This window comes from Sebastes umbrosus, chromosome 16 (genome assembly GCF_015220745.1).
Source record: "Sebastes umbrosus isolate fSebUmb1 chromosome 16, fSebUmb1.pri, whole genome shotgun sequence".
In the NCBI taxonomy this organism is placed as follows: domain Eukaryota; kingdom Metazoa; phylum Chordata; class Actinopteri; order Perciformes; family Sebastidae; genus Sebastes; species Sebastes umbrosus.
Window position 1 is genome coordinate 17,466,250 of NC_051284.1, and position 23,378 is coordinate 17,489,627.

General features: G+C 40.9%; 1 protein-coding gene across 3 annotated transcripts in view; it reads right to left on the minus strand.

Annotated features, from left to right (window-relative positions):
* dph6 (diphthamine biosynthesis 6) overlaps positions 1–23,378 on the minus strand; it is a 244,844-nt gene that overhangs the window by 8,011 nt on the left and 213,455 nt on the right. For all 3 annotated transcript variants that reach the window (XM_037746189.1, XM_037746188.1, XM_037746190.1), the window contains 2 exons: positions 23,136–23,310; positions 3,983–4,231 (listed from right to left, as the gene is read on the minus strand). In XM_037746189.1, the coding sequence (XP_037602117.1) occupies positions 3,983–4,231; positions 23,136–23,310 (424 nt within the window). The remainder of the gene's footprint in view (positions 1–3,982; positions 4,232–23,135; positions 23,311–23,378) is intronic.

Here is a 23,378-nt window from a genome sequence, read left to right on the forward strand (position 1 = left end):
CCATTCCCCCGGTGCTCTCTCTCTCTCCGTAGGCAGCAGGTAAACGCATGAAGCCTGGATCTGCTGCGCTCAGCTCTCCACACTGATGGGGTGTGACCTGCCTCTCCTTATGTTTGTTTTCTTTCTCCCCACTTTCCTCCTCTCTAACTCGCGTCCGAGCGCCTGGAGCGTGCGGTGGGCTGGAGGGCCGAGAGGCGTGAAAGCCGAACGGTAAACACGGTAATAAGGAAGTGGTGTAAAGGCGGGGAACAGCGGGGAGCTGATGGGACTGCGCTGCTTAGCCAGTTCCCCTACATTTCCTGCCCAGCGGGACGCCTTCAGCATGTGGCTCATGTCTCAGCACTTACTGTAGTGCTGTCAGTCTGCTATAATATCCCTTCCCATTCACTCCCTCATTCACTCTCTTTTCTTAAGATTCCACTCTAAAGCTCGTCAGACTGTTTGTGTAAATGAAACACACAGGGCCATGTCGGTGGGGTGAGGGAAAGTTTAAGGGTATGAGGCCATTATAAAACCACGCCAGGGGCCGCAGTTACTTCAAAAGGCCCCAGTAAGCAGGAGATAATAATGTAAAAAAGGGTTTTACTGTGGTATGCATGGAGGAAACTCTCCACACTCCAAATTCAGTAGTATAAAATTCAATTCATCACCAATCACAATTTCAACAAAACCAATAATTTTTTTTTTTTTTAATCTTTTCCACATTTCTAAATAAATGAATAGTGAGTATGAAAATATAGAAATATTTTTAGCCTTAATAACTAGGGCTGTCAAAGTTAATGCAATAATAACACTTTAACGCAAATTCATTTTAACGCTTCTAATTTCTTTAACACATTAACACAACTTTTGATTTTTAGGTTTTATCAGGCTAAATAACGCTCAATTTTGGCGGGGAAAAACTGGCATGGCCATTTTTAAAGGGGTACCTTGACCTCTGACCTCAAGATATGTGAATGAAAATGGGTTCTATGGGTACCCACGAGTCTCCCCTTTACAGACATGCCCACTTTATGATAATCACATGCAGTTTGGGGCAAGTCATAGTCAAGTCAGCACACTGACACACTGACAGCTGTTGTTGCCTGTTGGGCTGCAGTTTGCCATGTTATGATTTGAGTATATTTTTTATGCTAAATGCAGTACCTGTGAGGGTTTCTGGACAATATTTGTCATTGTTTTGTGTTGTTAATTGTTTTATTATAATAAATATATACACATACAAACATACAGTTGCATAAAGCAGCATATTTGCCCACTCCCATTTTGATAAGAGTATTAAATACTTGACAAATCTCCCTTTAAGATACATTTTGAACAGATAAAAAATGTGCGATTAAATATTTTAATCGATTGACAGCCCTATTAATAACTAAAAAAATATTTAGAATCTGCTTCCTAATTATTATTTACTTTTTGACACAATTTTAAAACCTGTTATTGCTACACAAAGGGACGTCTGTTTAACATTTATTGACTTATCACATCAACATCTTCCCTGTTCATCAAACCCTTTGCACACACACCGACAAACAGGCTCTTTGTGGTTTAATGCACCGTAAATACAATTTCACACTTGTAGCGACTCCAGTATGCTCCCAATTAACCCTGCGAGCTTCTTCATCCACCTGATTAGAGAAATTATCAACGCACAACAACAACACGGCCCTGTGGCTTCACAGACACACTAGGCTCTGGTGTTTCTATCATTTCACTTCACAGGTCTGAAAATACACTAAAGAAGTATACCATTTATATTTTTGTATATGAAAGTGAAACGCTACATAATACAACATCTGACAACTGGTTTTCAATCAGCATCCATAACTTAACCACATATTACATGTTGCATCATGGTTTCTTTAAGCGTTAGGATGCATTTTAAAGAACAGATGCATTTCGGGAAAAAAAAAAGGAAGGGATAAGAGCGGGCAATTTAATTGCTTAAATCTGCAGTATAAATAATAAAACCTATACTAATTGGCTCTAAACAAAATGCAGTATGATGTATTTAAGTAGTTATAATAACTTATTTAATTATTTTTTGTCAATGACAGTTTAAGATCAATATTAGGTATAATATTCCTGTTTTTTGTTGAAATTGTTTATAGTTTAATCTTGAAATAAATTGTATTTAAATTTTGATTTCAAATAAAAATGAGTTTTAGTTTGGTTTCATAAAACAGAATGCCAAAAGTAAACATATTATATTACACATAATAGATGCAAAATATGACATCCCATTATTGCCTAGCATAATTTGATTGTTTTGGTTGGTATGTCTCCCTGTATTATCACATCGTCTTATCCGTCTTATCTTGTTTTCTCTCTTTCTGTAAAACACTTAATATCTTTTGTTTTGAAAAGGGCTGTATAAATTAGTAAATTAATTACTTAGTTACTAACATACAGAGCTGGCAGAGTTTGGTAAATGTGAACTCTTTTTAGCTAATGCCAGCTGGTGGAGTTATCTCTGTTATCTGTGGGAGTCGTGTTATCAGTGTTTGACCTGAGTTAAACATTCTAATTAAAGTCAGTTCAAATGAGCACCGGCGCTTTGTATAATCCCCACCCCAGGGAGACAGCATTTCACCTAGTTTAGGATGAAACAGTACTCTCCCCCTACCACCACAGCAGCTCTCCCTATCTTTCCTTGAAGTGGAAGAGAGGAGAAAGTGTGAGGGCCAAGCTGGGAAGTCACACCAAGATGATCTGCCTCGCAGGCAAATAAAGAGCACGAGGTCGGGTTAGTAACCCATCACCTCAGATAGATCTATTCTTAAGGGGAAAACTCACCTGTTTACAGATGGAGCTGTCAATTAGAGCTGCTTAATCTGAGAATCAGTTGATAATAAAAACTGGTCTCCTGGTAGCAAACCTGGGTCAGCTAACTGACATGGAAGCACAACATATGGGCGATGCTGTACATCTCCAGTGACCTCTGACATGAGCCTTGTCTTGTGACCTCCCAAAGCTTTGCCCTTGGTTAGCCTTGCTAAATGAACAACCCAATCTGCATGCTAGAGTGACGGTACACTGTCAACGCTTTCAAGATTTCTATTCCACTGTGAGTTACGATAAGGCGCAATAAGTCAAATAAATTCACACCGGCTCTTGACTGAGCCAAGCTGAACCATACTATATGCATTTAAATTCATAAATCATCATTTGAAAGCTTTGAGAATATGATTGCTGGCCTTCAATAACACATTTAGAAATTGTATATATACTGCTATATTTTTTGTGGAATTGACACAAAGTTGACATCCTCTCTCTAGTCTTTAACACCGCTCACCACGGAACAGAGCCACATGTTGGAGGTGGGCTCCTGCCTCTCTCCCCGAGGCCCTATTCCCATGGCTAGATAGATTACTGTGGGAGGAGAAGGGCTGCCAGGGGAGACTGGTGCCCCTATTAGATGCATGGAGCAGGGGTTGTAAGCCGGGACGGTGGGATGGAGGGAAGGATGGAGGGAGGTGGCAGGAAAGAGGGGTGGAGAGGGGGATAAGCTGCTCTGAGAGTTGAACGGAGCTCCAAAATGGTGTGTGGGGGCAAAGGATTAGGGAAGCTCTGAGAAAGACATCTGCTTCTGTGCCAAGCTCCACATTATCAAAGACACCAGCGTTTCCCACATCATCAACTTTTCATGAGCGCGCTCACTGGTAAATATCAGTCGCAGCGGCTTGCGTCTCAAGGGGGCAGAGAGGGGCGAGGAACTTTCCCTTATTTCACAACTATATAAAACACAATTCTGAAAGGCCTCTCTGAAAAACTCGGATACCATATCAAGTTTCTCTTCTTTTACTTATTCACGATCCCACTGTCTTTTAATCCATTAAATATGTGTTCATTCTATGTGTATCGTATTATAAGTGTGATCAATATTTCCTCTGCATGTATAATAAAAGAGCCAGTCATTGCTCTTCTTCTTAACCACTGGTATATATTTCATAAACAAAAATCTCCCTCCATAGAGGCTGACCTTCTCTTCCTCCGCGGCCCTCAGCATGCTCTCCCAGACGGCCGTGATGACGGGGATGTCTTGGTGTCTTGTAGCGTAGCAGTGGGCCTGGACAACGTGAGCTAGAGTCAGGCTGCTGATCACAGCCTCCAGAACCTTCTTCACATAGCTGAAGGACAAACGGGCCTGCGTCCTGGTGCCAGCCTTTACCAGCTGCATGGTACAGGGGACCAAAGCAATTTGACCTGCGCAGAAAACCGACTCATCCACCTGGAGAAAAGAGCAAGAGAAGAAAAACACAGCAATGTTGGCTTTATTATGGTTAAACCAAAATTAACAGTCTATAGCCAAACTAGCAGCTCGGTGAGGCTGTACTTTGTACTTCGCCATCTTACTTTAAGATTTGCTAATTGGCACTAAACACAAAGTACAATGGAGGCTCATGAAGTGAAGGAATGTCATTAGTTTTGTATTAGATTACGTATTGGACAAATTTTGACCCAATGGTGGCGCTAAATGAAAGTTATTACAATTCATCCTGAGGGCAGAATGAATATCTGTACCAAATTTCATGTCAATCCATCCAATAATTGTTGAGACATTTCACTCAAAACCACAAATGTGAACCTCATGGTGGCACTACAGGAAAAGTCAGGAGATCCCCAGATTGGGATGCATCCTCTTCAAGATGTTTTGGATTCACTTTTGCAGAGCTGTCATTTCATCCATCTTTATATACAGTTTATGGTTAAAATAAAGTCAAAACAATCAAGACTAGTGACCATTTTGCAATGGGATCACACTAGCCGCAACGCCAAATCAGTCCAGGGGTGTAAAGTGGGGGGCCCAATCCCCACTTCCTACCCTCCTACTTCCAGCGCCCTTGCTCTAAGCACACCCATCTTCGAACTCAGCCTTCATTTTGATCTCAACTACACACCTGTAATGTTTCGTGACGGCATCTTGCACGGTTGCGATGCTATCGCGGTGACAACATCTGTCTACAGAGAAATATAAACACTCACACACAGACTCACGAGGTGAAAACAATACCAGCATCGCTGTCATAGCTGCTAAATGAACACATGTATTCAACCAGAAAACTAGATCGCAAGTCATCAAACTCCAAAATTAGTTTCATAAAAAAAAGTACAACATTCATCAGTGAGGTGTTATAATCAAATTAACATTAATTATAGGTGTATGTTTGAGTAGCAGTGCATTAATTAACAAGTTTCACCTCTGCCATTTATCAGCATCTTATCACCAACAATTCTCATTTCACTGTGAGAAGCCTGCCAATGCATCTCCGTTGTACACGTGTTACTTATAATGTGATAATAAGCTCAATTCTCTGTTAAATACCCTCTGTTAGAATAAAGCTTCTTGCATAATGAAACCTGAGAAAATCTATCTGTTTAATGCAGAGAGATGAGTAGGGATGAGGAGTGGCATTAAGGAGGTCAGGTCTTTAGAGACCCTGTATTGCTCACCGGTGTTTGCTGTTGGATGGCATTAGTGCTTAACACTAGCTGCTGGACAATGCAAATAGCTGTTGGTGACATGTTGATAATTGCTGGCCTATGCAGGGACCTTGGAGCACATGCAGATCTCCGGGGAGGATCAAGAAGGTCTGAATCAATTGATACATAGCCCGAAACAAGGTCCTTCGCTGATTAGCAAAGACACAGCCAGGGGTATCGTGTTTCACCGCGAGATTACCAGAGTTAGCCTGGACCAGATGTACTACTTAAGACTTAGCACCCTCTCAACCAAACTTCCTTCCATTTCAAACAAGCCCTTTGTTTTGCTTACTTGGTTTGTTTGGTTTGAGGTCTACGCAGATAGGCCATGATGACACAACTTGTTCAAAGGAAGAAAACTGAATATTTTCTTCTTGCTGAAATGCATGTCTTTAATGGGACCCTACTAGCCGCACAACTGTTTAGCTAGAGGGCGAACATGGTCACGGCTATTTCCATAATCAGATGGGTTTGCCATGATCCCCAGCTCCTGGGTTCACTTGTCAACTTTGATGAATCTTCCCTTTCCATCTCTGCTGCTCCAAATTACTGGGACAGTGCGGGAGACAAGAGACGGAGGGAAGACGGGAAGAGAGGCGCGAGTGAGTGAGGGGGGAAGAAAGGGAGGAAGATAAAGCCCTCGCTGCTTTCAGCCAGTTGGATCAATCACCGGATCATTTACCTGCGAGCACAATCTGCCCGAGCGCCTGCGTTACTATGTCTGCCCAACATAAAAGCCAGATTCCCACACATCAACAACAAATTGTCATTGGCATTCCATTTATGAGCCATCAAATGCCATCATATCCACTCCGACAAAGAAGGGGCTCCATCAGGTTGGACGGGTGGCCAGAATCTCTTAACAAGCTCGTCCCCATGAAAAGAGCTCGCTCCACTTTGAATTCATAAAGGCCGGCTACCATTTGTCAATTTGAATATCAAAAGGGTGCTAGCATGGGGCCCCTTGACTGTTAAAGGCAGACTCCCATAGCTTCTACCAAGCAGGTGTGTGATGATCAATTATTAAGGATCCCGCTCTGGTTACTCTTAGTGGGAGGTGGAATTGGGGATTTGGGGGTTTTGTGGTGGGGGGGCACATCTTTCTGTGGTGAACCTGGATGGGGGGGGGGGGGAGACAGTAGAGAAGGGAGAGCGAATACTATTTACATAAAATTAACAGTTCAAAAGAATGAGTTCACACACCAATCAAACTTGTTAATTGACTGTCAATGGTGTGTCCCTGAATATACAACACAACTACATTATTCATCTTAGGCCTTGACAGGGAAGACAGTCCAATTTGCATGGGCGTTCTAAACGTGATCAACAACCACAATGCCACATGCATTTTTAATAGGCCAGAGATGGGATCCTTTAATATTCATAAGGGTCAAACAATTGCATATGACATTAAACTTTCTATAACAAGGTAAGTATTTTTCAAATGCTAGTCTTAGCCGTCTAAATGGCCCACAGAGAAAAGGGTGAATCAATACTACATGTTCACTCTTCTACCGCTTCTTAATAATATTTGATATTTCCTGTCATAACAATTAAGGTTTTCAGAAATTTCAGGCTTTAGTAGCTGCCTTTCGGAGCAAAAAAATATCAGTTAGATCAGTTTTTCCATCAGAAAAACACATCAGTATACATATACAAAACAGTATCTATTAGGGGTGTAAGAAAATATCGAATATCACAATATAATGTTTTGTGATACTGTATCGATTCTCAAAAAAACTATTGATTTTTAATTAATAGTTTACATGCAAGGATTGACTCAGTCAATACTTTATTTTATTTGCAAAGAGATGCGCCCTCTCAAAGTAGTGCTATGATGTTGGATGTTACAGTTACTGTGATAAATGCAGGTCCTACTCTTTGGATTGCATAAAAAAAGTAAACTTTTTTTTACTCAGATTTTATGAATGTGGTGGTGTGTTCTTTATAGTATGATCATTTTTATACTGTGACAAAAAAAAAAACGCAATCTATCGCCTTGCTTACTGTATCGCAATATATCGCAATTTATTACACGGCTGTGTTGAATACTCAATTCTTATTGGTCAATCACGGCGTTCTGCGGTCTGTAATTTCTCTATAACAGACCGTTGCTGTGGGCCCACTCTGGTGGACCGTTTCTGTGTCAAAATATTGATTACAGCTAGCGGGTCATTGTTGTGAAAGAATCCAACATGCAACATCTCCCTATCAGGTATTCTTTCACACTGACACTGTACATTATCCCTTAAATATTGAATCATAACCCCTGTATCATGATACGTATTGTATCGCCAGATTCTTGCCAATACACCGCCCTAGTATCTATGTGTGGACAATTTGGACAAAATTCATATCACAATAAATATCAAAGCGGGATCTAATTTTAGTATCTGGGGATATTTACTAAAGAATTCAAGATGATTAAAAAGTTAAACTCATATTTGTTCAATTTAGTCGACTGGTCAGATGTTTGTTTTTGTCTTTTTTATGTTTCAAAATAAAATGTATAATTAATCTAAGCATAGGAATTGCAAACAATATCACAATATCTCATTCTGATAATTTTGTCACTATGTGCGTCACATTGTAGAGTCAATAAAACAATAATACTGAGTAATCAACCAGTCCTAACAGTAAAAATGGACCACAACACACTCTTTCCTGCTTGCTATTAACACTTTTTTGTTCATGCTTTATCAACCTTTATTTCACGGCTAAAACGCCATCACTTTTCTAATAAACCCAATGACGTGTCAAAAGGTCACCGTACCCAAAGACATCCTCTCTCTCTCTCCATCCCTGTGAGCTGCAGACAGTAACATATATGTAAATGTACTCAGGGAAGCGTCTGGCTGTGTCCGCTTCCAACCCTTAACGGTGTCTCGTTTCAGGCTGGCGTGTCTGAGGTGTTTCTAATTGCAGTTTTTTGTCAAAGAGCTTCCAGAGATGACCAGACAGTGCTAGACTATATTCACATTGGTGTTGGAGCCCTCTGGGCCCCCATCGTGTTGAGGACGTCTCCGAGTGTCATTAGCAGAGCTCTGGAATGGTATGGATGAACTGGGCCGGCCTGGATAAAATGACCTGGTATTGACGAACAGTCAGGTTTTTCTGCCTGGTTCCAAGGACAGAGAGAGGTGGAAAACGGCTCCACCGCTCCCATCAGATATGCTAATGGTCACATTTCTCCCCATTGAGACCTCATGCATAATTTAACCAGGAAAATGATAATACAAAATGTGTAAAATAGGTTAGATTAATATGGTGTAACTTTTCCCTCATGCAAGGACACATGTAACCAAGCTAAAAGGGTAATGGCAGCACAGTATCAGCTACAGGGGGGGTAATTAAATTAAATGCAAAATGTAATTAATATTTGTTATATGTCCTTTTATGGAGATGTTGCATCTTTTTGAGTGTTGTTTACAGCTTCACCACGGAGTAATGAGTGCATCTAGAGAGCACCAGGCTTTCCAAATCCGAGCTAAAACTTTTTAAAGATTATTTTTTCAGAGTTGTATGCTTTTATTCAACAGTGAATATAGACAAAATGTTAAAGGAGTTTGACATGTGTGAGTAGAAATAGGCCAGATTCAAACCCAAAATGCTCCATGTTCCAATCAAAACTTAATTTGATTTGAATGTCCTTTAAATGGGACACTCTTTGGTTCACTTTTAATCCTTTATGGAACATTTCTAATATATGTGACAAATTTCCAAATTTCTGTCTTGACTCTTTTTTTCACTTTAGTAATTTTTTCTTTTTTCTTGAATATTTTAGGGTTGGCAAATAGCTCAAAATAGTTCAAAATGTGGGGATCAAAAAACTGAGGTTGAAGTTTTGTTGAATGTATTTAAGTGCATATATTATTTCTGCTTTTTTGGCAGGGATTTGATATGCAGCGACTGTTTAATCCTTGTGTGGTGGATGGCAGTTTGTCAGGGATGTGTGCTGTGATTTCATCTTGAACTGGCTTCAAGTCTGTGGGGCTCTTTCAGCATTAGTGCATTCAAAGCAGATCACGTCTGGGAGTGGGAAATGATAAGAGATGGGCTCATGTTGTGCTGCGCCCCGAGGAAATCCTGCCTCTTCTGACACCTCATTTCTACAAATACAAACCTTTCAGGAGAACCACAACCGTTCTTCCCTCCGCAGAATCTCTCCCCATGTTAGACTTCTCATTTAAGGCTTCATGGGAAGGGGGAGGGAGATATTTGCCTTTTTTATTCCCTCCTCTTTTTTTTTCCACTATCTCTATTTTTTTCTTCCTGTTTGTGCTCCAGTTTGAGCCTAACCCCTGTATGCTCAACTGTCACACAAAATCAGTGTTACTTAAACGGCGACATAAATAGCCGTATGAAGTGCACAAAGAGAAAGAGTGCAAGTATAGGGCATTTCTGAATGCATTCTCTCATGTCTAAAACTGCACATTTATTCCGAAAACAAACCATAAAGCATATGTTCAAAACACAAGGTTGTTACGATGACAAATTTAGAAGTATGCTAAAAATGACACAACTACAATGAGCCATTGTTGAGGCAACGTGTGGTCAGTCGGAGCCAGGGACACTGGCCTTACCCCAACCCCCACCTTCTCTATGCGTATGTGTATTTTTCTGTTGTGCCTGTATGTCTGCCCTCGACATGCCCACTCCATAGACACTGAACCGTGTGGAAGAGTAACACTGTCATGTCAGCTCTGGTCAACTTTATGGTGGTCAGGAGCTGCCGCTCAGTGCTATAACCAAGGTCAGGGGAGCCTGACTGCTGGATGCTCGGGGAGACACATCTGAATGCCAACAGGAACGAATAAATAAATAAATCTTTCCACCATCATATAAAAAATAGTTTTACCACAAAATAAATTTTGATACAATTCGGCACGGTTTCTGTGTGTTTTCTTCTAAATTTACTGTTGCTACAATGATGTTAAAATGAAGAAATAGCATCTAATAAAACACAACAAATACTAAAAGCTGATGTAATAAAATTGTCTGTTGATGCTGTGCCACACCAGAGCAGGGCTTTGGGATGAAGAGTGATGGAGGGGCATGCTTTTTCATTGCGTTAGGCAAAATGCCCTGCTGCCTTCAACTGTCCCGACCTCACATTTTTTTGACAAATTGGTTGTGAGGCTTTTACGACTGATGCACATATCGCAAAAATCATTTCTGCCAAGCTTCCTCTATGACCTGCCCGTGGGACATGACAAGCCCCGCCACGCATCGCTCTATCAAACCGAATCTTTCCAGGACAATGCAAATTATGACAAATTCCATCATCCTGCATTATGCGCTTTCCTGCTAATCTCCCTAATTCGAGAGAATCGGGGAGGGTCTCGCTGTTTCAGCTGAGGGGCATGTTGTCTGATTGAATGATGCTGAAACTGCAACCCTCAACCCCCGTTCTTTCTCCCTTCCCAGCTGTGACCACCTCGTCTCTTCTGTCTTTTCATATTTTTCTCCTTTTTTTTTTTGAAGCTGTATCTCGTGGCCTGGCTGGTAATGGAAGCACTAACTTAACCTGGGCACAAAAGAATTATGTCAACACAAAGTGGCACAACCGCTAAAGCATAACTGTCAGTAGTGGTGAAGTTAAGTAAGTCTGTGAGTGTGACAGAGTGTGTGTGCGATATGAAGGATAGGACCACAGTGTGAAATGTCTATTCTGCATGAGACAGTGTGAATGTCAAAAACAAATCAGCCTGCGACCCAGTGACATGAAGCTGCTGGTCCAGAGAGCAAAGTCCTCTGCATCCACATCCAAAACATCCACACACACTCTCTTCCCTGCCCTGTTGCTACTCTGTAGCTTGTAATGGACACAACATGTAGTTCAGTATTCATTCACACACAGTAAAAGATGAATAACAGACAAACAGAAACATGAAAGACTGACTGAACAAGACGGTGCAGAAAATGCAGAGGAGAGCAAAAAGAGATGCAGTCCCTTCTGGTCTCAACAGATGGCAGTATGGCTGCATTAAAAAGGCAGCCGGAGCATCAACAATGCCGCTCATACAAAGTCCACTCAATCCATGGACAGGCTGGCTAGACAGCATCCAAGTCTTCTTGGATTTTCTTCTTTTCCTTTTTTTTTTTGGCAAAGTCAAAATGTTCGCATATATAAGGCACAAATTCCAGCAGTGAGATGCATGAATATGGATGAAGGAAAATTTGGAGGGAAATGATATAAAAAAAAAAATAGCATACAAATTGTTTGCGGCTTTCATTGCAATATCTGCACAAGTGTTGTGCTATATTTATTTTGTATTATTAAATACCAAAAATATAATGTAGCTGAAATGGGTCTGTAAAAACTAAAATCTAAAAAAGAAAGATTTTCCTTCCAAGAAATCCTTCCTTATACGTAAATTTGGAATAATTAAGAAATGTTATTTTACTGTAAATGTGCACCGGAGATAATAATATTCTCACAGTAGCAAACTGATAAAATACAACGTGCGTAAAATGAACCGAATCCCCACTGAAAAATAGAGCAAATATTAACATTTGTGTCGGAGCATCGAATTCAGCTCAATAAATTTCTGACATGTGGAAAATATTGTGTACGCTGTATTATATTGAATGAACTCTTACCCTGGGCATCTCAACTACATTACATTACCCAGACTTACGAGGCCTGACATCCCCTTACATAATAAATCCATAATATCAATAATAAATATATATTAAAAGTGAACATGCTGATATGTCCGTAGAAAAAACAGGAGGCTGTGTATTATTCATCTGCAGCAGTTTTTTACCTCGGTAAAGCGTGCTTTGATGACAATGGCATTTGAAAAATGAATGACCCAGGTTAAAAGTTACTACTCAGAAGAATTGCTCCATGGGAAATTTATGATGAAGCGAGTGGCCAAAAGTAAATGGGATGTAAGCGCTAACTCTTGTCTGACTCATCTGTACTAAAAAAAAAAAATCTGTTAATAAATGAAGACAAAATGGCAACGCTCTCGCACACACTGTTGCATGTGGATGTAATAATCATTTCTAACCAGAGGCGCCGACTGCCACTTTTAATGTGTGCAACTTATGGAATCGCAGAAACATCGGAGGAGCATAATAATTATAGAAATCATCCGTAATAGCAGTTTCCTAAAATACACAAGCTACAGTGCGGGCCTGTGTAGCAGTCGGTAGGTGAATCTGCTGCAGTAAGAAGCCGTCTCTATTCTAACAGTCTGGGTTGGTGACAATTAATGTTATAAACCCTGTGTTTGTTGGCAACATATCAATCATGGTTTGTTACTACATTTATTCTTTGCTAACAGAGCACTCTATTAATAAAGAAATTCTAGACAATTTTAATAAATTCTGTTTCTGATAGCTATACATCAAAAATATGAAGGCATAATTCAGTTTTTTTAAGTTTAATATAAATGATCTTAGTGCTCAATTCCTCTAATGTTTATGCGTTATTTTTTTGGATAACATTTTTTGCCTATGAGTGAAATATTGAAAAGTTAGGGGATGTTATTTCTCCCTAACGCTGTTCCCTATTAGTTTCTGTATGTCACCACAATGTGGGAACTGGCTCCTGTATTGTGTCTGTATTTGCCACACGTGTATATTTCACAAGAAGCATCTTCCAGATCCTCCCTATCTGTGTGTATGTGTGTGTGTGTGTGTGTGTAGGCCCTGTCAGCTATGCCCTCTCGTCACTGCAGGGGGAAGAAACACACCCGGGCAGCTCTGAATATAGTGGCTAGTTACCATAGTAATGGGATGGTCATACGTCTCTCCTCTCTCAGACAGTGATGGGAGTGGACAGGACACGCCGCTATGCTTTTTATCTATGCATTTGGCATTCAGTTATTTCATTCCACAAATAAAAAAAGCCAAGCCACCGCACCTCTCCTTTCTCCGTATTCAAATAGAGGGGTAAAATGGGAAGTAAACAGTTGGATACGGGGTGATAATTCACACACAGGGACTACAAATGATGTTTTGACTGAGTGTTTGTGATTGCGATTGTAATAGCGCGAGTGTCTTGGCAGATATCTGCTGTGGTGGGATCTTTACATGACGCTTTTCAGATGCCTTCTTGATATCTCCGAACCATTCGCCCCTCCACTGCTCATCAGCAGTGACAAAGTGAGAAGAAAACAAGCACACACACACACACACACACACAATCATGTAGCATGTGGTTGTCTCAAATTAAAAAAATCTACCATTTATCAAATAAAATCAGACTCATACATCATAACTGATTACATTCATCTACATTTCATTAAATGTTCTAGTATATTCTATTCATTAGGGGTGTAAATCACAAGTTTCATCACGATACGATATTTGCTGATATCACGAAAGTCTGCAACAATTTCGATCCGATTCAGTTACGTTTATATAAACTCACAAAAAGCAACTAAGTTATGATTTGACAATTTTATTACTGGGCTCTTCCAGAAGTTTAAATGAAAAACAATCTATTCTTTTTAATAAATACAATAAAAATAGACCTCCTGTTGTTCACTATAAAGTGCCACATTTCTCATGTTTAAGTGCAAATGTTTTTTTAAATAAATAAATAAAGGCATGACAATATGTATCGATGTTTTCCCTATGCATCGATGATATTGGATCGTTTATCATTGAATCGATATATTAATCTAGATCGATGTTTCGTTACACCCCTGCTATTCATATACTGTAGCCTAAAAAAATACATAAATGCTGTTTTACACAGGAAGTAGTCAAGTAATTTGAAAATCTGCAAAGGTGAACGACTGGGATGGGGTGCCGACCATTCACTAGAGACACCAGAGACCTTCCCAGGTGATTAAGGAGTGATGCACATGAAATGCATATATATATTTACATGCATGCATATCTCGTATACGTGCATCTCCACATCAGTCAGTGTGTAAAAAGAGGAAGAGGGACGATGGCTGTGGCTATCCTGTCCTTGCTTCCCGTGGCTTGTTGACATGAACCAAGGCAGTCAGGCACCAATAATACATGAAGAGCTGTTCAAAGGCAATTAGGATCAGTTGTCAGGGCCGGGCCCATTAATGAGTGGGAGTGTGGCAGGGGCCGGGGCAGAGGCACAGCGCCGGCGTACGCGGCCGCGTGAGAGTCGATGCGCTCTGACAGATCCAGTCCTTCCCCTGTCCTCGCCTGGTACAAGCTGATACCAGTCTGTCCCCACGTGGTGCTGCAGCAGCAGCAGCAGCAGCAGCAGTAGCGGCGGTGGTGCAGGATAATGTATTAAAGAAACGCACTGACTCCTGAAAATGACCACCGCCATGGCAGGTCAGCGTTGGTCACAGCGCGAGAGAAAGGAGGGGAGGTGGGGCGCGTGGGATGGGGTTGGGAGGAACATAATTACCTTCCTCTGCCGTCTACCACTTCCCATAAAACTGCCCCCCCTCATCAGATTAAAAACGTACTCTGATATGACCTCTCACATATATGTGTTCACATTTACAGGCACAACCCCCGTCCAACAGCTCCAGCAATGTCCCAGGACGGAGCTACGGCCGCGTGTCAACGCAGATATACGTCTTGGGATGCGAAGCTGTATTAGAGGAGGGGGAAGGAAGTCCCCGTGTTTTGCATACAAGACAATATTGAAGAGTATGCATACAGACCTGCACACGAGCAAACATTTGCCAAGGAATGTTTAGGTGCTGATGGTTTGAGATAACGTGTGTACGCTCAACTGCCCCTTTTGTTTGTCTTTGCACACATCCTTATCTATTAGCCTGTCAATCAAAGCGGTTTGAATGCTGTATACCTGTCCTGTCAGTCATGAGTGTGTTACAGTGAGTCACCTGTGACTCACTTTAATGACCAAACCAGTTTACCTTGTCATACAGCCAGGGCCTTTCACAAAGAGCTCAAACGTTTGTGTGTGTGTGTGTGTGTGTGGAGGACCTGGCCTCGGGGCATACAGCCGACATGCCATTGCGCTAAGGTCTTACTGGGTTTGATCAGTGTGTTTCTGTGTGTGTCCGGTTCAAGCCAAGACAGTTGACCCCAGTGTTTGGGTAAGATGAGTAAAGCTCACAAGAGACAGACTCAGGTGATGCACAGAGGCAGGAAGTGAATCGATGCTCGCTGGGGGAAAGGCTGCGAGGTGAAGCCCGACTGTCAGTCAAAAAAAAAACCTTTCTGACTCTCCCCAGACAAAAGCTTCAACTCATTGCACACAATTCAGGCATTCAGGAAAGGAAACAACGAGCCTATTCTACTCGTGCCCTCAGTGAAATGAAAAGGAAAAACAAATCTGTGTTAACATCCTCCACTGCAACTAGGAGCAAGTAAGTACAAGTGCTGAAGAGCGCCGTAGTTTTGAGAAGCCTTCAATCTCACGAGTGCTCAAACCGCTGAGCCTTCAAGACCTCATTTTTCATCGACTCAATTACTCGACAACTGTTCCCCCTCCTGGTCCCACCCCTTCCTCCCGGCCTCATCTCCCCCTCCTCCTTGGTTGGAAGTGATCATTTGTTCTTTATTAAAGTTGATAACATCCCTCGCATTGTCTGAGCGAGCGCGCACGCCAGAGAGCCGCCCCTACTGTTCTAGCCTCCAGCGCTTCGTATTATTGGTGCATTATTTCACGCATGCCCTCCTCTTTTATCAAGCGCTTTTGAAGTAATGTTAATAGACTAGAAAATTGAGACATTTATGAAGTATGGGCCGTGTTTATGAAAAAATCCATAAAGTATGACAGGGGAGAGGTGAGATAAAAGCAAGGTTTTAATAGATTATGGCAAACAGGGGAGAGGCGTCAGACGCTGACAGGCACCTCCTCCGAGATCCCTCATATTTTATGGGATTAATTTTGTTGTATTAGAAATGAAGTTAAATGTCCTAATTAATCTGTTCGTGCTGCATGAATACCTCCCCGAACGCGGATGCACGCACACACACTGTTTTTTGGCTAATTACTCTTCTGCGGTAATTGAGGTAGATGCAGTCTCTAGATGTAGACGGAGGAAGTTTGGGGAGGTGGGGGGGGATGTTTGATGTGATGGAGGGGTAAGGGGGGGTGCTGAATTGTGCATGTTGGCTCTTTTACAGTAGTGAAACATTCTGGGTGAGAACAACAAACCATAAAACTAAAGCACTTAGCTTAATTTCTGCTATTCATCACTACATTTTTTTGCTTTCTCACTCACCACACCAGTTTATATTTAGCTGTCAGCCCTTTGATTGTTCACCATAAAGCAGGGCTGCTATCTTCACAAACGTGTACTATGTGTTCTCCTACTACATTTCTAATGGAAATCACTGTAGCATATTATCTGTATGTTTCTCTTTAAACAGATGGAGAGGTTAAACTATGTATACTGCAGCAGTCTCAGATGCATACCACGTAACCAGATAGTGTGTTATACCACATAACCACAAAGTACGTTCAACTTAGTTTGAGGATCTTTACCACATTTCATTCCCATCTCTCATCTCATATTTCCTGTCACTCTCTATACTGTCAATTATCTTAACGAGTCCTTAAAGTAATCTTTGATAATATAATCTATATGCTGCATTTGTTGGCTGAAATAAACAAAATCAAAATGAGGCTTCCAACAGGCAGAGGAAACTTTGGTAACATTTTCTATGAAGCCCATGTCTATAATGCATTATAAACATACTATAATGCGTTATAATCTGCTTATAGCACTGTATAATAATAGTTACATGCACTCGTACATATTCATAATGCTTTATAACAATAATCAAAACACGTTTAAGTACCATAATACTTCATAATTTCTGGTCACACACTGACTCTTTTTTTTTGCAAGGATCATAGTGTATTACACTTCCCATAATTGTAACACATTATAATCTTTTTATAATCATTTTTCTTATAAAAAATAATGTGATTATAAGTTACTCTAACTGGTCGTTGTTTGCTTTAAGTAAAGCAAAAATTTATTTTACAATGTCTGGTATGTTGATCTAACAAACAAACTTAGAGTAACTTATAATCACATTAGATACATTATGACAGTGATTATAATGCATTATAATTATAATGTATTACAACAATGGGATATTATAATTATGCTGTGTGCTGAGTGACTAGTAATTATGAAGTATTGTGACACTTGACCTTATAAGTCATTATAAATTGCTTTATAATGTGTTATAATTATTGTTGTAAATCGTTATGAAAATGTATGAGTGCTTATAACTATAAGTATATAGTGCAGGTTATAACACACTATAATAATAATAATAATAATAATAATAATAACTTTATTTATATAGCACCAAGGTTACTAAGTCCTTACAATAAAAGCATGATAAAAGTAATTAACATCCAGAACTTGAGATCTAAACAAGATAAAATCATATACATAGTAACAACAATGCACCATCAGTTAAGAAAAAGCCATAACATAAAAGTGAGTCTTAAGAAGAGAGATTATAAGTATGTTTATAATGCATTATAGACATGGGCTTCATAGAAAGTGAAACTTTCCTACCTATGCTCTTCATTTAGTTATTCTTGCACACTCTTTCTGGCCCTACATGGGTGGCCCAACCTCACTTTGACTCACTTTGACCTCTGAACTTTTCATCAAGAGGGTCAGACAAAGTTGAGCTCATTGTTTTTACACATTACGACTCCTGTAAGGAGATTATTCAAATTCTCCCACCCGCCACACTACACTCCTCCCTTTGACGCTAATTGGCAGCGTCAGATCCACTTCCCTCCTGATGCCTCACAGTCCACTTTGACAATTTTCAAAATCCAATGCAAATCCTATCGCGGGCTCGTGCAAGACGGTCTTCCACAATATTGACTGTCACTCACAATTAGGGGAATGAGGCAAAGGGGTTAGTGTTCACAGGCAACCTGAGGCTAGTGCAGGCGGCTCCCAAAACACACCCCGCAGAATCTGATCAGTGAGTATAATTTCCTAGCAAATATCCCAGGGGTGAGCCACTTACCTTAACAGGAAAGAGGAGATGTTTAACAGCCATTCAGCTGATAGTCTTCCTATTCAGACCTGGTTTGCCTATTGTGCTTGCCTCTGTAAATGTGGCTCCAAAGGGAATGCGATGGAGCAGGAGGCATTAATCTAAAATAGATGTGGAAAAGGTCCTGCAGTTTGAGACTCCTGTTGTCAACTCTTGACTTTAGGTCAACGTTTTCCATCTGGCAACTTGTACGCGTAATCGTCTGTTATTAGTACAAATGGATTTCTGTGTAAAAATGTGGAACATTGCTGGCTAAAGAAACCCTTTTTTTCCTGCTATTATCTTAATGCAACAGAATTGTTTAAAAGCTCCTTTTAAGAAACAACTGACAGAAAATGCGGTAATAACTTTTATTTCTTTTAAAAGCATGCCATTACTTGGCTTTAGTTGTAATGAGAGAATCTGTTTTGATATTTTGCATCAAACTTACTGGATGTCTGAGTGCAGCTTTTGTTTTCAATTAATTGATTGATGCATTAAAACAGTGAAATTTCTTATATCTTAATTAGATTATGCAAATTGCGTCTAAACAAATGACCAAATTTGCATTAGATCTCTGATAAATAAGACTGCAAAACAAAAAAAGAAAGGTTTGATACTGCCGCACTCACAACAAGTAATACATATTATGGTAAATACAACCTCTAAACACATGTCAATCAGATGCGGAACAATATGAAACCGTGAAGCATACATTAAATCGCTGTTTTTGTATTCATAGCTTGGGGCTTTTACCTAAACTACCGGCATATCGTGCATTAACATACAACGCACCAAGACGCCCGCAGCTTTGACATCATAAAGGTTAACTAATTCTTTAAATCAAGTCCGATCTGAATCTGTCAGCTCGCCAGGCCAAGTCGACCGTCAGTCAGCTCGCCGTTCCCGAGAGCTGAAGCTGAGAGACATGACAAGCCGGGCAGATAGATGCATAGATGGATGGAGTTTGAAGGTCCAGCATCCATCACATGCCAATCCCTAATGCCGCTCTTCTCTACCTCCACCAGCACCACCCTTTCAATGAGGGAGACCTACTGTAGTCACATCCTGTAGGGCCAGAGAATGCCACATTCTGTCAGTAGCCATGTGCTGTCTCTCAAACCACTGGACACTTGTCAAAAGAATAAACTGGTCCCAATAGAGATAGACATTGATCAGTTTATAGCCCTATTTGAATGCAGCACATTCAAATGGTTGGCATTAGGGCTGCTTTATTATGGCAAAAATCATAATCGCAATTAGTTTCGTCAACATTGAGATCACGATTACTTAACACGATTATTCTAATAAAATGTTATAGCCTACATTTTAAAGTTAATGCAATCTGGTGCACTTTGAGAGCAAAGTTAAGAGGCTAGATCTATGAGGAACTTTGTGCTCTAGTTAACAATGAATCATAAACACATTGGTTGTATAGATATGAACGTTGAGGACACGGTAAAAGAGCCATATCTATAAAGCAAGTAAACCGGGTGAGGGGGGCTGTAAAGCGTCACCTTCACCCAAGCTCTAAGCCAACCTAGAGCCGGTCACAATGCACCTCCATGGAGGAAATACGCCCGGCGAGGGCCAGCCAAGGCCGAGGATAGTTCCCACGTGGGGATCCTCCACACCGAGTGGCCATCCCTGAACCACAAAGCGAGGCGAAAGCGCCGTTGTAAAGGAAAAGGGTGCGCTGGATTTATAACACAAGACAAAATGAAAGCTTCATTGCAAAACAAAGTGCGGCACAATAATCGTTATAGGTCGATTATCTTGTTTTCATAAACTTGGGAAGCCAAAAAGGGCTGTCCTGAATACCATTTTTTTAGCTTTGAAGCTTTGATAAGAAATATTCAAAGGTATTCGAAGCTTTGCTTTGCTTTGCTTTGCGGCACGGCGCGGCAGGCTGACATGTTCTTCTGTCTGTCTGTTTCCATCTCCCCCGTTTCAGTGCTCGAGACAGTGCCGCTGACGCACTAATGTACACACACGCACCTCTACACACAACAAACAGCAATATCCATCTGAGAATAAGTCATAATAATTAATGTTGAATATGATTAATGAATAATGTTGTGGGATTATTCCTAATTTCATGGGCTATTTGGGGATTTATAATTTATTATTACCTACTTATTTATAAAAAAAAAAACGAAAAACAAAGTATTTGAATACTAATTTGGAGGTCGATTACCATGGCAACAGTCAAATCTTCGAAGCTTCAAAGCATTTGGGTCAGCCCTACCGAAATCATAATTGAAATTTGATTTAATGCACAGCCCTAGTTAACATTACTACACATTGTCAGATTAACAAACAAGAAAGTAAACAGTTGACCACAACTATTTATCAAAGGCGACTCTCAAAAGTCATTGCCCCTTAAAAGAGCTCATCACAAAAACTCCTCTGGGGCACAAAACTGATTACATTCTCTGGACATAATTAAGATCACAAATTCATCCTTTCAAGTCCCCCCCCCCCCCCTTTTAAAGTTGGATCCTTCTTTTAATTACTAATTCTTTCCCACAGACAGCGAATGTGGAGGGCTCCAGGTTATTTGGTCTCAGTCAGCAGCTTTTCTGTCTCTGTTGTTGCTAGAGCCCTGTCGCCATGGTGTCACACACGGCAACAGTCACCAAGGAAAATTGTCATTAAGATGGAGTCAACGTACTGGTGAGAGGAGGGGTGGCACACTGCACGCTTGCTCACAGCGAGGGGGTAATTGTATCAATATGTAAAAATCTCTAGCTGTACTGAAGAGTTGTTAATACATTTTTGATCAAATTAAGTCATTGTAGCGTGGAAGAGGAGCAGACACGCTGAGTGGCGACGCGGGGGTCGTGTGTGTGAAGCGTCGCGCGCAGCTCTGAGCAAGCAAACTCCTCTCATTGTTGTCTCAAATTGCTTTGGATATGAATGATCATTAGAGGAATGAGAGATCAGACTGTTTTCCAGAGGCAATGGCACATGCCTACAGCTGACTCCAATTTCATGTCTCAATGAGACTCCATTGAGGAAATCAAACACTGCTGGCACGTTAAAAGCAAACCTGATTCTGTACGTTACATCCCAGGAATCCGAACCTCTGAGCTTCAGTGACACACTGGTGAGATATGCCGTCAAGCTCCAAATGAATGGCTAATCCACACATGTTCTCACTCATAGACGGATTTGGCTGCAGGATCAAGGACAGTGTGGAGGAGATGGACACTATCCTTGTTGACAGTACCTTGACAAGTGTAATCCCATATAATACACACTGGGTAAACAAAACACCAAGCCAACCGTGCAACCACGGCCCACACTTCCTCCGCTCTGCCTTTGAATTTGACATTCTTGCTGGGTTTGAAACAATATGAAAGAAGTTCTATTCGCAGCTTTACAAACAAGTGCAAAAAATGGATACACACTGCCCACTAGAACAGGGATACATATTTACATGTATAAATAAGAGTAGTAATGAGAACAAACTATCACACATAACAATCACATGCATCTGCACGCATGCATCTATACGTAAACAGAGACGAACACAAAGAGCTGCACGTAATCGGAGATCACATCAATTGCTTTGGAAGAGTCCAGCATCAACAAAGCATCATAAGATTCATCATTCATCCAAGTAATCCTCGGTATTCCTCCGCTGATCTATTCCTCACCTTCATAAAGTGATACTTTAAATTGCTTTGCTAACAATGACGCAAAAGAAAACAATATTTCTGGCTCAGCCTCTCGGACAAGAATCAAGGGATTCAGTTTTACTATCATTTGCAATTAGTAGCCAAACAAGTTATGTGAAGAGCAGGGGTGAAATGATGACTAGAAAATAATAAATGAATGTAAATAACTGGGTGGCCTGTAAAGCTATCAGTTTACAAGACTGTAATGCTGAATTGATTAGCTGAATAATTCTATAAGTCTATTAAAGGGATTGTTTCTAAGTTTTTACACGTATAAACGTTTTTGCTTGTTTTTTATTGCCAATGTGTGAACAGGTTGTAACCTAAAAAATTTGACCTTCTGCGACTTTCTGGGTTTAATGTGAAGTGTGGCTGCTTCTTCAGGGAAAATCCAACAGATGTGACGTCATTTGCTCTCGTACATTTGCTACTTGATGCCTTTACTCTTTTCAGCTCCGCTACATGGCTAATCTGTAAGAAATGGAGTCCACTAATGCCAACAAACGACCAGCCACTAACACATCTCAGACTCCAACACAAACTCCTTGGAAGCACAAAAAAAAATAGATCTAGTGAAGCCCGTCTTGTAAAACAAGACCGACGTCAGGGGGAAATTAGGATCAACATCGGACGGGCCTTCGATTCATGGAGGGACCTTCGTTTGGTTTTGGGTATCAAAATACCGAGCTGGCAAAATTCCTATTGGACAGGTACACCAACACTACTGCCTAGCACTACTGCCTGGAATATATAGTGATATTGTGGGTTTTAGCTGTCAATCACGTTCGGTCTCGTGTGTGTCACCTCACTGTTTTGACCGATGTTCACTCTCGCCTACGTAGTACGAGCACAAGCTTGAGCGCGAGTAACAGGATGCTGACTGTCGTTGGCTTAAAGGCCACAGGTGCAATTTCTGATTCTTACATAAAGCCCCTTTAACAGTTTAGTTTATAATTAGCCTGTTTAACTGTCAACACTCTTACCCACCACCTCTCCCTGCTGTGGACCTTGGAGCCTTACCCTAAGGGCCTGACTATAGGGCCCGATGTTGGCTGGGGCCCAGTGGGACAGGCTCTGGACATGCAGGGCTTCCCTCTGGTGGAAGCAGCCTTCCTCCAAGGGCTCGGTCCAGTCGTGGAGCAGGCAGTCCATCTGCAGCAGCTGACCGGCAGGTAGAGGAGCTTGAACACACACCCTGTACAAGGAAAAGAGAGGAAACATGGAATGAATGCTATGAGACTGAGAATAAAATTGCAGCAGAGA